The sequence below is a fragment of the Oncorhynchus mykiss genome, chromosome 16 (assembly GCF_013265735.2).
Source record: "Oncorhynchus mykiss isolate Arlee chromosome 16, USDA_OmykA_1.1, whole genome shotgun sequence".
Classification (NCBI taxonomy): Eukaryota; Metazoa; Chordata; class Actinopteri; order Salmoniformes; family Salmonidae; genus Oncorhynchus; species Oncorhynchus mykiss.
Window position 1 is genome coordinate 64,589,768 of NC_048580.1, and position 16,430 is coordinate 64,606,197.

The 16,430-nt window shown below is 47.1% G+C and overlaps 1 protein-coding gene across 7 annotated transcripts in view; it reads left to right on the forward strand.

Moving 5' to 3' along the window:
• LOC110519666 (cyclin-dependent kinase 17-like) overlaps nucleotides 1-16,430 on the forward strand; it is a 105,318-nt gene that overhangs the window by 72,617 nt on the left and 16,271 nt on the right. For all 7 annotated transcript variants that reach the window (XM_036947550.1, XM_036947551.1, XM_036947552.1 and 4 more), the window contains one exon: nucleotides 9,556-9,681. In XM_036947550.1, coding sequence (XP_036803445.1) covers nucleotides 9,556-9,681 — 126 coding nt within the window. The remainder of the gene's footprint in view (nucleotides 1-9,555; nucleotides 9,682-16,430) is intronic.

The following is a 16,430-nucleotide window of genomic DNA, read 5'->3' on the forward strand; positions in this document are numbered from 1 at the left end:
CTCCCCAGGATTCAGCGTGAGACGCTACCTTTAACCCTCACTGTTTCTGGTAATCATAGCGAAACCATTTCTTTTCTAGTTTGTCATAATCCTTCCATTAATTGGTCTAGTAATTCTATCCTCTCCTGGAACGTCTCTTGTCATGTGAAATGTTTAATGTCTGCTATCCCTCCTGTTTCCTCTGTCTCTTCTTCACAGGAGGAGCCTGGTGATTTGACAGGGGTGCCGGAGGAATATCACGATCTGCGCACGGTGTTCAGTCAGTCCAGGGCCACCTCTCTTCCTCCACACCGGTCGTATGATTGTAGTATTGATCTCCTTCCGGGAACCACTCCCCCCCGGGGTAGACTATACTCTCTGTCGGCTCCCGAACGTAAGGCTCTCGAGGATTATTTGTCTGTAGCTCTTGACGCCGGTACCATAGTCCCCTCCTCCTCTCCCGCCGGAGCGGGGTTTTTTTTTGTCAAGAAGAAGGACGGGTCTCTGCGCCCCTGCATAGATTATCGAGGGCTGAATGACATAACAGTGAAGAATCGTTATCCGCTTCCTCTTATGTCTTCAGCCTTCGAGATCCTGCAGGGAGCCAGGTTTTTCACTAAGTTGGACCTTCGTAACGCTTACCATCTCGTGCGCATCAGGGAGGGGGACGAGTGGAAGACGGCGTTTAACACTCCGTTAGGGCACTTTGAATACCGGGTTCTTCCTTTCGGCCTCGCTAACGCTCCAGCTGTCTTTCAGGCATTAGTCAATGATGTCCTGAGAGACATGCTGAACATCTTTGTTTTCGTTTACCTTGACGATATCCTGATTTTTTCACCGTCACTCCAGATTCATGTTCAGCACGTTCGACGTGTCCTCCAGCGCCTTTTAGAGAATTGTCTTTTTGTGAAGGCTGAGAAGTGCACTTTTCATGCCTCCTCCGTCACATTTCTCGGTTCTGTTATTTCCGCTGAAGGCATTAAGATGGATCCCGCTAAGGTCCAAGCTGTCATTGATTGGCCCGCCCCTAAGTCACGCGTCGAGCTGCAGCGCTTTCTCGGCTTCGCGAACTTCTATCGTCGTTTCATCCGTAATTTCGGTCAGGTGGCAGCTCCTCTCACAGCCCTTACTTCTGTCAAGACGTGCTTTAAGTGGTCCGTTTCCGCCCAGGGAGCTTTTGATCTCCTCAAGAATCGTTTTACATCCGCTCCTATCCTTGTTACACCTGACGTCTCTAGACAGTTCGTTGTCGAGGTTGACGCGTCAGAGGTGGGCGTGGGAGCCATTCTTTCTCAGCGCTCCCTCTCTGACGACAAGGTCCACCCATGCGCGTATTTTTCTCATCGCCTGTCGCCGTCGGAACGTAACTATGATGTGGGAAACCGCGAACTGCTCGCCATCCGGTTAGCCCTAGGCGAATGGCGACAGTGGTTGGAGGGGGCGACCGTTCCTTTTGTTGTTTGGACTGACCATAGGAACCTTGAGTACATCCGTTCTGCCAAACGACTTAATGCGCGTCAGGCGCGTTGGGCGCTGTTTTTCGCTCGTTTCGAGTTTGTGATTTCTTATCGTCCGGGCTCTAAGAACACCAAGCCTGATGCTTTATCTCGTCTCTTCAGTTCTTCAGTAGCCTCCACTGACCCCGAGGGGATTCTCCCTGAGGGGCGTGTTGTCGGGTTGACTGTCTGGGGAATTGAGAGGCAGGTAAAGCAAGCGCTCACTCACACTCCGTCGCCGCGCGCTTGTCCTAGGAACCTTCTTTTCGTTCCCGTTCCTACTCGTCTGGCCGTTCTTCAGTGGGCTCACTCTGCCAAGTTAGCCGGCCACCCTGGCGTTCGGGGTACGCTTGCTTCCATTCGCCAGCGTTTTTGGTGGCCCACCCGGGAGCATGACACGCGTCGTTTCGTGGCTGCTTGTTCGGTCTGCGCGCAGACTAAGTCCGGTAACTCCCCTCCTGCCGGCCGTCTCAGGCCGCTTCCCATTCCCTCTCGACCGTGGTCTCACATCGCCTTAGATTTTGTCACCGGACTGCCTTCGTCAGCGGGGAAGACTGTTATTCTTACGGTTGTCGATAGGTTCTCTAAGGCGGCTCATTTCATTCCCCTTGCTAAGCTTCCTTCTGCTAAAGAGACGGCACAAATCATCATCGAGAATGTTTTCAGAATTCATGGCCTTCCGTCAGACGTCGTTTCGGACAGAGGTCCGCAATTCACGTCTCAATTTTGGAGGGAGTTTTGCCGTTTGATTGGGGCTTCCGTCAGTCTCTCTTCCGGCTTTCACCCCCAGTCTAACGGTCAAGCAGAACGGGCCAATCAGACTATTGGTCGCATCTTACGCAGTCTTTCTTTTCGCAACCCTGCGTCTTGGACAGAACAGCTCCCCTGGGCAGAATACGCCCACAACTCGCTTCCTTCGTCTGCGACCGGGCTATCTCCTTTTCAGAGTAGCCTCGGGTACCAGCCTCCGCTGTTCTCATCTCAGTTCGCCGAGTCCAGCGTCCCCTCCGCTCAGGCTTTTGTCCAACGTTGCGAGCGCACCTGGAAGAGGGTCAGGTCTGCACTTTGCCGTTATAGGACGCAGACTGTGAGGGCTGCTAATAAGCGTAGAACTAAGAGTCCTAGATATTGTCGCGGTCAGAGAGTTTGGCTCTCCACTCAGAACCTTCCCCTTAAGACGGCTTCTCGCAAGTTGACCCCGCGGTTCATTGGTCCGTTCCGTATTTCTCGGGTCATTAATCCTGTCGCAGTTCGACTTCTTCTTCCGCGATACCTTCGTCGCGTCCACCCGGTCTTCCATGTCTCCTGTATCAAGCCCGTTCTTCGCGCCCCCGCTCGTCTTCCCCCCCCCCCCATCCTTGTCGAGGGCGCACCCATCTACAGGGTCCGTAGGATTTTGGACATGCGTCCTCGGGGCCGTGGTCACCAGTACCTCGTAGATTGGGAGGGGTACGGTCCTGAGGAGAGGAGTTGGGTTCCCTCTCGGGACGTGCTGGACCGTGCGCTGATCGAGGATTTCCTCCGTTGCCGCCAGGTTTCCTCCTCGAGTGCGCCAGGAGGCGCTCGGTGAGTGGGGGGGTACTGTCATGTATTGTCATGTTGTGTCTTTCTGTCCTTTCCTTTCACCCTGTCTCCCTCTGCTGGTCGTACTAGGTTACCGTTTCTGTCCCTCTTTCCCCCAGCTGTTCCTTGTCTTCTCTGACTACCTCATTCACCCCTTTTCCCACCTGTTCCCTTTTTCCCTCTGATTAGGTCCCTATATCTCTCTCTGTTTCTGCTCCTGTCTTTGTCGGATTCTTGTTTGTGTGTCTCATGCCTGAACCAGACTATCATCGTGTTTGCTGCAACCTTGTCCTGTCCTGTCGGAATCTACCTGTCCATCTGAGCCCACGTGTGTTCATCATTAAAGAAACTCTGTTTGTTAATTCGCTTTTGGGTCCTCATTCACGCACCTGACAACAGCTAAATCATTTGATGTATTGAATTAGTAGTTTAATTCCAAAACGACATAAAAAACAGGGAAGCTCATTTCTGAAGCATGCACACCATACTGTAGAAATACAATGGATTTTACACAGCATACTACAATTCCCAGAGTGCATTTCAACTCCCAGTGTGCAATGCTCCGCCCAGGGCTGCTGCTGGCTAGTGGCTAGTGGCTACTACTAGCAAGCCCAGACAAACACAAAGTAGTCTAAATGTATTGCTGTCATAGCTAAATTGTGAGTGCATTTCATATTTCTTTTGGGTTGTAATCATATTATAATGCTCACATGAATGTCATGCTGAATATATGTTCATGTCATTGCCACTCAAAAATAATTTGAATTTAGTTGCTAGTAGAATAACGTTACAATTCAAAATGTCATTTGTAAAATCATTTTTTATGTGCTAGCTTACTACTGCCCCCTTGAGAAGACAACTGCCCCCTTGAGAAGACAAGTACCCTTGCTAGCTTACTACTGCCCCCTTGAGAAGACAAGTACCCTGGCTAGCTTACTACTGCCCCCTTGAGAAGACAACTGCCCCCTTGAGAAGACAAGTGCCCTTGCTAGCTTACTACTGCCCCTTGAGAAGACAAGTACCCTGGCTAGCTTACTACTGCCCCTTGAGAAGACAACTGCCCCCTTGAGAAGACAAGTACCCTTGCTAGTTTACAACTGCCCCTTGAGAAGACAAGTACCCTTGCTAGCTTGAGACAAGTACCCTGGCTAGCTTTCTACTGCCCCTTGAGAAGACAAGTACCCTGGCTAGCTTACTACTGCCCCTTGAGAAGACAAGTACCCTTGCTAGCTTTCTACTGCCCCTTGAGAAGACAAGTACCCTGGCTAGCTTACTACTGTCCCTTGAGAAGACAAGTACCCTGGCTAGCTTGAGACAAGTACCATTGCTAGCTTACTACTGCCCCTTGATAAGACAAGTAGCCTGGCTAGCTTACTACTGCCCCCTGAGAAGACAAGCACCCTGGCTAGCTTACTACTGCCCCCTGAGAAGACAAGTACCCTGGCTAGCTTACTACTGCCCCCTGAGAAGACAAGTACCCTGGCTAGCTTACTACTGCCCCCTGAGAAGACAAGTACCCTGGCTAGCTTACTACTGCCCCTTGAGAAGACAAGTACCCTGGCTAGCTTACTACTGTCCCTTGAGAAGACAAGTACCCTGGCTAGCTTACTACTGCCCCTTGAGAAGACAAGTACCCTGGCTAGCTTGAGACAAGTACCATTGCTAGCTTACTACTGTCCCTTGATAAGACAAGTAGCCTGGCTAGCTTACTACTGCCCCTGAGAAGACAAGCACCCTGGCTAGCTTACTACTGCCCCTTGAGAAGACAAGTACCCTGGCTAGCTTACTACTGCCCCCTGAGAAGACAAGTACCCTGGCTAGCTTACTACTGCCCCCTGAGAAGACAAGTACCCTTGCTAGCTTACTATTGCCCCCTGAGAAGACAAGTACCCTTGCTAGCTTACTACTGCCCCTTGAGAAGACAAGTACCGTTGCTAGCTTGCTACTGCCCCTTGAGAAGACAAGTACCCTGGCTAGCTTACTACTGCCCCCTGAGAAGACAAGTACCCTTGCTAGCTTACTACTTCCCCTTGAGAAGACAAGTACCCTTGCTAGCTTGCTACTGCCCCTTGAGAAGACAAGTACCCTTGCTAGCTTGCTACTGCCCCTTGAGAAGACAAGTACCCTTGCTAGCTTACTACTGCCCCCTGAGAAGACAAGTACCCTTGCTAGCTTACTACTGCCCCTTGAGAAGACAAGTACCCTTGCTGGCTTGCTACTGCCCCTTGAGAAGACAAGTACCCTTGCTAGCTTACTACTGCCCCTTGAAAAGACAAGTACCCTTGCTAGCTTACTACTGCCCCTTGAGAAGACAAGTAGCCTGGCTAGCTTACTACTGCCCCTTGAGAAGACAAGTACCCTTGCTAGCTTGCTACTGCCCCTTGAGAAGACAAGTACCCTGGCTAGCTTACTACTGCCCCCTGAGAAGACAAGTACCCTTGCTAGCTTGCTACTGCCCCCTGAGAAGACAAGTACCCTTGCTAGCTTACTACTGCCCCCTGAGAAGACAAGTACCCTTGCTAGCTTACTACTGCCCCTTGAGAAGACAAGTACCCTTGCTAGCTTGCTACTGCCCCTTGAGAAGACAAGTACCCTGGCTAGCTTACTACTGCCCCTTGAGAAGACAAGTACCCTTGCTAGCTTGCTACTGCCCCTTGAGAAGACAAGTACCCTTGCTAGCTTTTGGCAGCCCCTTGAGAAGATTCGGGCAAATTACTAGACAGACTCGATGCGCTCAATCCGTATGCGACGAGACACACATTTGACAGAAGTACCGAAACTAACAAAAATTCTAGTTCTAGTATTGAAGAAATACAGAAGTTTTGGTATATCTTGCAACACTAGCGTACAGTATAACCTAATTGTATACTGTGTGTGTGTGTTGTCAAGATGTCATTACTATCGCTAATTATATTCATGAGAATGTGTCCTTTGTGTGTGTGTGTGTGTGTGTGTGTGAATGTTTGTGTGTGTGTGTGTATGAGATGGGTTGGCAGAGTCCCCAGGGTGATGGCTCTTATGTTCTGTTCCATGTAGGGCTGTCAAGGTGACCGTATTACCGCCACACCGGCAGTCACGAGTCATGACCGCAGTCTAATTTCCTGATGATCGTTGGTCACGGTAATCCCATCCAGAACTGAGCAAATGAATGGCGCTGAAGGGTAGCCTACCAAACTAGCTAACGGCCCTCGCTAATGGCCTGGTACTCAGTGCTCTATTGTCCCTCTAATCACTTAATGATTGAATTTGAATAATCTGAATGATGAGGACAAATAGTGATGGGAGATAGAGCTCCCGTTCCAAAGTGGACACAGGAAAGAACCCAATATGCATGAATACATATTTAAAACCTCTTCCGAAAGGACCTAAAGGACAATCGGTCCAGTCCGAGTGAGGGAAGCAGCAAAAAAGCCAATTGTTTTGCTACTTCATTAAAACGGAACCATGGAGAAAAGGAGAGAGAGGCCAAGTGTGAGCAGCTGTATACTACAAGGGAGTGGAGGCAGAGTGAACAGCTGGAGACTACAAGGGAGTGGAGGCAGAGTGAACAGCTGGAGACTATAAGGGAGTGGAGGCAGAGTGAACAGCTGGAGACTACAAGGGAGTGGAGGCAGAGTGAACAGCTGGAGACTGCAAGGGAGTGGAGGCAGAGTGAACAGCTGGAGACCATAAGGGAGTGGAGGCAGAGTGAACAGCTGGAGACTACAAGGGAGTGGAGGCAGAGTGAACAGCTGGAGACTATAAGGGAGTGGAGGCAGAGTGAACAGCTGGAGACTACAAGGGAGTGGAGGCAGAGTGAACAGCTGGAGACTATAAGGGAGTGGAGGCAGAGTGAACAGCTGGAGACTACAAGGGAGTGGAGGCAGAGTGAACAGCTGGAGACTATAAGGGATTGGAGGCAGTGAACAGCTGGAGACTATAAGGGAGTGGAGGCAGAGTGAACAGCTGGAGACTAAGGGAGTGGAGGCAGAGTGAACGGCTGGAGACTACAAGGGAGTGGAGGCAGAGTGAACAGCTGGAGACTATAAGGGAGTGGAGGCAGAGTGAACAGCTGGAGACTACAAGGGAGTGGAGGCAGAGTGAACAGCTGGAGACTATAAGGGAGTGGAGGCAGAGTGAACAGCTGGAGACTAAGGGAGTGGAGGCGGAGTGAACAGCTGGAGACTATAAGGGAGTGGAGGCAGAGTGAACAGCTGGAGACTATAAGGGATTGGAGGCAGAGTGAACAGCTGGAGACTATAAGGGAGTGGAGGCAGAGTGAACAGCTGGAGACTAAGGGAGTGGAGGCAGAGTGAACAGCTGGAGACTATAAGGGAGTGGAGGCAGAGTAAACAGCTGGAGACTAAGGGAGTGGAGGCAGAGTGAACAGCTGGAGACTATAAGGGAGTGGAGGCAGAGTGAACAGCTGGAGACTATAAGGGATTGGAGGCAGAGTGAACAGCTGGAGACTATAAGGGAGTGGAGGCAGAGTGAACAGCTGGAGACTAAGGGAGTGGAGGCAGAGTGAACAGCTGGAGACTAAGGGAGTGGAGGCAGAGTGAACAGCTGGAGACTAAGGGAGTGGAGGCAGAGTGAACAGCTGGAGACTAAGGGAGTGGAGGCAGAGTGAACAGCTGGAGACTAAGGGAGTGGAGGCAGAGTGAACAGCTGGAGACTATAAGGGAGTGGAGGCCGTGCGGTGGGTGAATGTGTGAGTAAGACAAAGGAGGATCGGCGCACCAGAGCAGGAACAGGGAGAGACCACAACCACTTATCTTACGCTACACTAACTTCTCACTAATTATTTATCCTCCTGTTCGATTACATAGTACCTGTCTTGACATCATCAAACTGAGAGAAACTAGCTACCTAGGCTACTTGAGGCCAGCCATAATGTTACTGCACTTCTTACAATTAGCTACCCGAAATACCAACTCCATTCAGATCATAGCTTAAATAGCAGTCTACCTGTTGACTTTTGGTGGTTGTAGCCTTGAATTGTCATTTTAATTTCCCCTTCCGTTGGTTGAGTAGATACCCCCTAACTGGTTTGCCACACAAGCAGAGCAGCGATGCAGTTGTCTCCTTCTGTAGGAAGGATCAGAGTGCAGGCCTTTCTTTGTGACTTTCCCAAATCAGCAATACAGAGTTAGTATTGAGTTGCAACATGCTGCCCTTATATTTTGGAATACATTCCCAGGTTTACAAGCCTTTCACAACTAAATATATCATATATATTATTGTAATGGTGTAGGCTATATTAAATTGATTTATAATTTTTTTTAAATCCAGATGTTCCAATGCCCAGAGATGCTAAACATGTTAATGTTAATTAACGGTCAATTACCGTGTGACTGTCTGTCATTTGCATGACAATTACCAGCAGACCGTCACAGCTCTAGTTCCATGTTGTTTTCTCTCCATTCAATGTGCTAACAGCCTTTCATCTCTACAAAACATTAAGATTCGATATTCATACATGGCCAAATATAGAGTTTACATTTTCATTTGTGTAGTTCTCCGTTGTGTAATGAAAGCAGTATGGTCCTACAATGCCATTGTGTCAAGCTGCAAATGTTGTTTATGACCATTGTGCTTGTGTACGTGTTCACGTACACACACACACACACACACACACACACACACACACACACACATACACATTGGGGACATATCCTGTGGGAAGGTTGGGTCTGGGCCAGGCAGTGCTGCCATGGAAACCAGGGATGATTGGCACCCTGCCTGGAGTAGGCAATAGAGGAGTGAGGTATGTTGGGAGATGTAGTTCAATGTGGACTACAGATGTGAGTGTTAGTAATGGATGTATCACAACCAGGGAGTCAAATCCATTTCAATTCAGTAAATTCATTCAGAGGACCTTTCAGTATTGTAATTTCAATCCACTTCCTAAATTGACTGCATTGATGTGGAATTGACCCCCAATCCTGAACAGGCCAGTGGTCACTGTATACTCTTATATACAGAAAATGTATCACAATAATACTATTGATTTGATTAACTGATTGAACACACAGTTATAATCCCATCCCTGTCTCTTTGTCTCTCTCCCACCTGGCTCTATCTCCCTCTCTCTCTCCAGGACATGAACAATCTCCTGTCTCTGTGTCTCCCTCCCACCTGGCTCTATCTCCCACTCTCTCTCCAGGACAAAAACAAGCGCCTGTCTCTGTGTCTCTCTCCCACCTGGCTCTATCTCCCTCTCTCTCTCCAGGACAAAAACAAGCGCCTGTCTCTGTGTCTCTCTCCCACCTGGCTCTATCTCCAGGACATGAACAATCTCCTGTCTCTGTGTCTCTCTCCCACCTGGCTCTATCTTCCCCTCTCTCTCCAGGACATAAACAAGCGTCTGTCTCTGTGTCTCTCTCCCACCTGGCTCTATCTTCCCCTCTCTCTCCAGGACATAAACAAGCGTCTGTCTCTGTGTCTCTCTCGCACCTGGCTCTATCTCCAGGACATAAACAATCTCCTGTCTCTGTGTCTCTCTCCCACCTGGCTCTATCTCCCTCCCTCTCTCCAGGACATAAACAAGCGCCTGTCTCTGCCGGCTGACATCAGGCTACCGGAAGGCTACCTGGAGAAGTTTGCCATGAACAGTCCGCCCTTCGACAAGCCCATGAGCCGCAGGCTACGAAGAGCCTCATTGGTCAGTCCACACTCTGCTCTCTGCTCTTAACTTGGCAAGCTGCAATGTAGTCTGAGTCAGCTGTTTTCCTGTGTGTGTGTGTGTGTGTGTGTGTGTGTGTGTGTGTGTGCGTGTGCGTGTGCGAACTGCGCGGGCACATTTGTGTAGTTCTTTGCTCTGAAATGAAAGCAGTATGGTCCTGCAATGCCATTGTGTCAAGCTGAAGATGTTGGTTATGACCATTGTGCTTGTGTTTCTGAGTGTGGATAAGACATTTGACAGGAAGGCAAAGCGACCATATGAGAAGATTGTCATGACAACATGGATATACAAATGTAGGCAGGCACAGATATGGTCATGTTGACAATAGTTCCTGTCTATGGCCAGGTACGCACAGATATGGTAATGTTGACAATAGTTCCTGTCTATGGCCAGGTACGCACAGATATGGTAATGTTGACAATAGTTCCTGTCTATGGCCCAGTACACACAGATATGGTAATGCTGACAATAGTTCCTGTCTATGGCCCAGTACGCACAGATATGGTAATGATGACAATAGTTCCTGTCTATGGCCAGGTACACACAGATATGGTAATGCTGACAATAGTTCCTGTCTATGGCCCAGTACACACAGATATGGTAATGCTGACAATAGTTCCTGTCTATGGCCCAGTACACACAGATATGGTAATGCTGGCCATAGTACCAGATAAGGGCTATTTGGCTTGTAACCATAGGGGAACCATTTTTGGGGTCTATTTTTTTTATAGAACCTTAATGGAGAAAAATATCTCATTCTGAAAGGTTCGTTGTAGATCCTTTTGAAGAACCATACAGGGTTCTTTATTCTGGTCAGCCAGATTATATTGTTACAATTCCATAGGTGTTGTTATTGTGTTATTTGACAAGTTGAATCAAGAGAGATACATCTGGAACAGCTGGGGGTCTCTGAGGAGAGAAGTGAGAACCACTGACTGATTTAGCCAACTGTTCTCAAAAGACGCAAGGCCATACGAGAGTCTTTCACAAGACACCGTCACTGGCCATAGTCACATGTAATATGTACGGGCATAAGACAAGACATTAGATAAAGTGGAATGACACTCTCACTCATGGTTGCGCAAGAATAGCTGTGCGTAAACCACTCCCTAAAATATTTGAATGAGCCACCTCCCTTACATTGTCACTGAAAGAGGAGAGAACCTTTTAGTGAATTGTAAAGAACAATTAGAGGGCTCAAAATGTTATTTACGTCATTATGGTTCCACCTGGAACCATCAACCTTCCCAAATAACCCTTGAGGAACCCTACTTTCTGTATGTGTAGGGGGCCGATGCATTCTGCATTAGAGATGTGAGCCTGGAGAACTTTCTCTCCTTCTCCCCTGTAGTTATTGAGTGAGACCAGGCCCCTCTCTTTCTCTCTGTTTGAAGTGATTTAATGACTCAGCTTTCCTGCAGGAGTCTTAGAGAGATGAAAGGAGAATGAAAGAGGAAGCATTTGAAGGGAGGGATAAAGGAAGGGATGGAGAGTGGCGTTTTTATAGAAGAAGGATGCATGGGGGAGGGGTCAGGTGTAAGGTGTTTGTGTGGTTAGAGGCGAGTGCTGCAAATGAGTGGCAGGCATGTGTGTGCATGTGTGTGTGATGTAACAGATATCTATAATTCAGTAGTGGAGTCAGTCTGCCCTGCAGTGCTCCTCCCTGCTGGAAAAACACTGGAATACCTTGGAGACAGACCTCTGATGCAATACAGAGGACAGAGAGATAATGAATGACAGGATGAAGGACAGAGAGATAATAAATGACTGATAGGAAGGAGGAAAAAATGAATTACTTGTAGGAAGGACAGAGAGATAATTAATGACTGGTAGGGAGGTGGACAGAGAGATAATCAATGACTGATAGGAGAGAGGACAGCGAGATAATGAATGACTGATAGGAAGGAGGACAGAGAGATAACAAATGACTGATAGGAAGGAGGACAGAGAGATAATAAATGACTGATAGGAGAGAGGACAGAGAGATAACGAATGACTGATAGGAAGGAGGACAGAGAGATAACAAATGACTGATAGGAAGGAGGACAGAGAGATAACGAATGACTGATAGGAAGGAGGACAGAGAGATAATGAATGACTGATAGGAAGGAGGACAGAGAGATAACGAATGACTGATAGGAAGGAGGACAGAGAGATAACGAATGACTGATAGGAAGGAGGACAGAGAGATAATGAATGACTGATAGGAAGGAGGACAGAGAGATAACGAATGACTGATAGGAAGGAGGACAGAGAGATAACGAATGACTGATAGGAAGGAGGACAGAGAGATAATGAATGACTGATAGGGGGAGGACAGAGAGATAATGAATGACTGGTAGGATGGAGGACAGAGAGATAATGAATGACTGATAGGAAGGAGGACAGAGAGATAACGAATGACTGATAGGGGGATGACAGAGAGATAATGAATGACTGGTAGGAAGGAGGACAGAGAGATAATGAATGACTGATAGGAAGGAGGACAGAGAGATAACGAATGACTGATAGGAAGGAGGACAGAGAGATAACGAATGACTGATAGGAAGGAGGACAGAGAGATAACGAATGACTGATAGGAAGGAGGACAGAGAGATAATGAATGACTGATAGGAAGGAGGACAGAGAGATAACGAATGACTGATAGGAAGGAGGACAGAGAGATAACGAATGACTGATAGGAAGGAGGACAGAGAGATAATGAATGACTGATAGGGGGAGGACAGAGAGATAATGAATGACTGGTAGGAAGGAGGACAGAGAGATAATGAATGACTGATAGGAAGGAGGACAGAGAGATAACGAATGACTGATAGGGGGAGGACAGAGAGATAATGAATGACTGATAGGAAGGAGGACAGAGAGATAATGAATGACTGATAGGAAGGAGGACAGAGAGATAACGAATGACTGATAGGGGGAGGACAGAGAGATAATGAATGACTGGTAGGATGGAGGACAGAGAGATAACGAATGACTGATAGGAAGGAGGACAGAGAGATAACGAATGACTGACAGGAAGGAGGACAGAGAGATAATGAATGACTGATAGGAAGGAGGACAGAGAGATAACGAATGACTGATAGGGGGAGGACAGAGAGATAATGAATGACTGATAGGAAGGAGGACAGAGAGATAATGAATGACTGATAGGAAGGAGGACAGAGAGATAACGAATGACTGATAGGGGGAGGACAGAGAGATAATGAATGACTGGTAGGATGGAGGACAGAGAGATAACGAATGACTGATAGGAAGGAGGACAGAGAGATAACGAATGACTGACAGGAAGGAGGACAGAGAGATAATGAATGACTGATAGGAAGGAGGACAGAGAGATAATGAATGACTGGTAGGATGGAGGACAGAGAGATAATGAATGACTGATAGGAAGGAGGACAGAGAGATAACGAATGACTGATAGGAAGGAGGACAGAGAGATAACGAATGACTGGTAGGATGGAGGACAGAGAGATAATGAATGACTGATAGGAAGGAGGACAGAGAGATAACGAATGACTGATAGGAAGGAGGACAGAGAGATAACGAATGACTGACAGGAAGGAGGACAGAGAGATAATGAATGACTGATAGGAAGGAGGACAGAGAGATAACGAATGACTGATAGGGGGAGGACAGAGAGATAATGAATGACTGATAGGAAGGAGGACAGAGAGATAATGAATGACTGATAGGAAGGAGGACAGAGAGATAACGAATGACTGATAGGGGGAGGACAGAGAGATAATGAATGACTGGTAGGATGGAGGACAGAGAGATAACGAATGACTGATAGGAAGGAGGACAGAGAGATAACGAATGACTGACAGGAAGGAGGACAGAGAGATAATGAATGACTGATAGGAAGGAGGACAGAGAGATAATGAATGACTGGTAGGATGGAGGACAGAGAGATAATGAATGACTGATAGGAAGGAGGACAGAGAGATAACGAATGACTGATAGGAAGGAGGACAGAGAGATAACGAATGACTGGTAGGATGGAGGACAGAGAGATAATGAATGACTGATAGGAAGGAGGACAGAGAGATAACGAATGACTGATAGGAAGGAGGACAGAGAGATAATGAATGACTGGTAGGATGGAGGACAGAGAGATAATGAATGACTGATAGGGGGAGGACAGAGAGATAACGAATGACTGATAGGGGGAGGACAGAGAGATAAGTGATTGGAAGGAAGTAAAGAGCTAGATACACACATAGAGGGGGAATGATGGGGGAATAGAGGAGTGGAAGAAGGACATGCAGGAGTGATGTATGTTTGTTTGATGGTAAACTACAGTGTCAGTAGAGGTCAGGTTGGGGTTGGGGCTTTCGGTGAACCTGATTGGTTCAGGTATGTCTCAGGGTGGATAGGACTGGACGGTATGTGGTACTGTATTTCCCAGCATTCCTCAGTATTGATGGTCAGTGTAATATGGGTTAGAGTGTACCGTAGTATGGTTCATAATGCTGTATACTTGGGCATTACTGAGTCTAAATTCATTGCAGACGTTAAATATTGTCATTCTCACAGTTGTGTAAGATTATGTGTGATACACTGGTACATGTTCATGCTTATATCATTCTTGTGTAGATGGAATGACGAAATCTAAACAGACTGAAGTCTTTATTCAATACTATCACTGGACACCTTAAATTAGTCATGCAATCAGCCTATTTCGAGATAAATATTTTATCCCTTCAAGTGCCTAATTTAAAAATACAATTCTCTCTGTAATTATTTTGACAGACTGTAGTTTTTTAATTAACTGACATAAAACCTTGCAGAAGCTCCCGAGTGGCGCAGCGGTCTAAGGCACTGCATCTCAGTGCTAGAGGTGTCACTACAGACCCTGGTTCAATCCCGGTCAATCCTGTCCATAGGACAGCTAACACAATTTGCCCAGCGTCGTCCGGGTTAGCAGAGGGTTTGGTAGACCGTCATTGTAAAATAAGAAGTTGTTCTTAACTGACTTCCTTAGTTAAATGAAGAAATAAAAATAGGTTCCAGTTGGCACATTCTTGAAACACTAACTGTACCAGCCTTTAAACACAGGATCAGTTACTGTGATGAAACATCCTGTTTAGAATGCCCATATCGAAGGTGGGGTTTTTTTCAGGAAGAAGTCCATTCTACTGAAAAAGATAAAATACATACTATTTTAGATATGGACAGACAAACATCAGTGAGCTATATAAAGATATCTGGGTAAAGCTGTCAAAATGGCCGACATCCTACTTCAAGGGCATCCTCAGGAGTCAATGTGTAACTGAAACACCGATCATGTTAAAAATGATTCTCTCATCTAGATGGAAGTAGGGGCTAGTGCCTGTAATTGTATATCCTGACCTTTGACCCCGAGGCACTGAGGCTATCTTTCTTCTTTCATAGCCGTCTCCCAATCCCCATCAATTATTCACTGTGTCGTCCAGTAAGATTCAGTGTTCCGTTGCGTTAAAAGACGCTTGGGGGGAAGGAAGAGCGTTGGTTGGATGGAGGGGGTAAGAAGTGATGGAGTCCGACAGGTGACCCCTGTTGGTTGGAAACATGTCTTGCATCATATCAAACCACACAACACTCAGCAACTACTCTCACTTTCCTGTTAAGGACCGAATGTCCAGATCTGAATGAAATCAAAACCCTGCAACATTTTTTGTATTTTGTTGTATTTTGTTATTTAATCAAATGATTATTTCTTTTTTTACTTTTACCCCTTTTTTCTCCACAATTTCATGATATCCAATTGGTAGTTACACTCTTCTCCCATCGCTGCGACTCCCGTACGGACTCGGGAGAGGCGAAGGTCGAGAGCCATGCGTGAGATTTCAGATACGTGATATTCATCTGCCCAGTTAGAAGGAGGTGTCAGTGTAACATTCTTTTTCCCATTGGCTGTTTGTAATTCATTGATTGATGATGTCATCATTAAATTGATTGAGCTGTGGTGTCTGTCCACTCCTCACGGTCACGCTCACTGGCCACCGTCGTTCATGAAATGAACCTCCTCCCACTCTCCTTCCTTCCTTCCTTACTTCCTTCCATCCATCCTTCCCTTTTCTCTCCTAGCATCCTTTCCTTTTTCCCTATCTCTCTCCTTCGCTCCCTATCTCTCTCCCTCCCTCTATCTCTTTCTCTACACCCTTATTTGTTTTTTGTTGCTTCATTTTGTTCCACTAAAGTAGGTTTGACCTAGTTCTGTTCTGCGAGCAGAGAACAGAGCCAGTGAAGCGTTGGGAATGGAATGAACCCATTACCCAGCTGATATATTAGTTAGGACTAACACTGGCTTATTGGAGGAACCACTGTACCACACACACACACACACACACACAGACACACACACACACAGACACACACACACAGACACACACACACACACACACACACACACACACACACACACACACACACACACACACACACACACACACACACACACACACACACACACACACACACACACACGCACACACACATACACACACACACACATAGTACATAATCCTTGTGGACAGTACTATACTATACTTTAAGTTCCAATGAACTAAGGAGGGAGGGGGATGCTAGAAAGACAGAAAGACCATTGGTAGGGTCATACACACATCCTCCACTGTGTCAGCCACGCTTAAACTGCCTGAAAGCCTGCAGATTTATTTTCCTGCGTTGGGATTGCCTGGGGGGGACAAATGTGTGTGTATGTGTGAGGGGGGGGGTTCTATCCA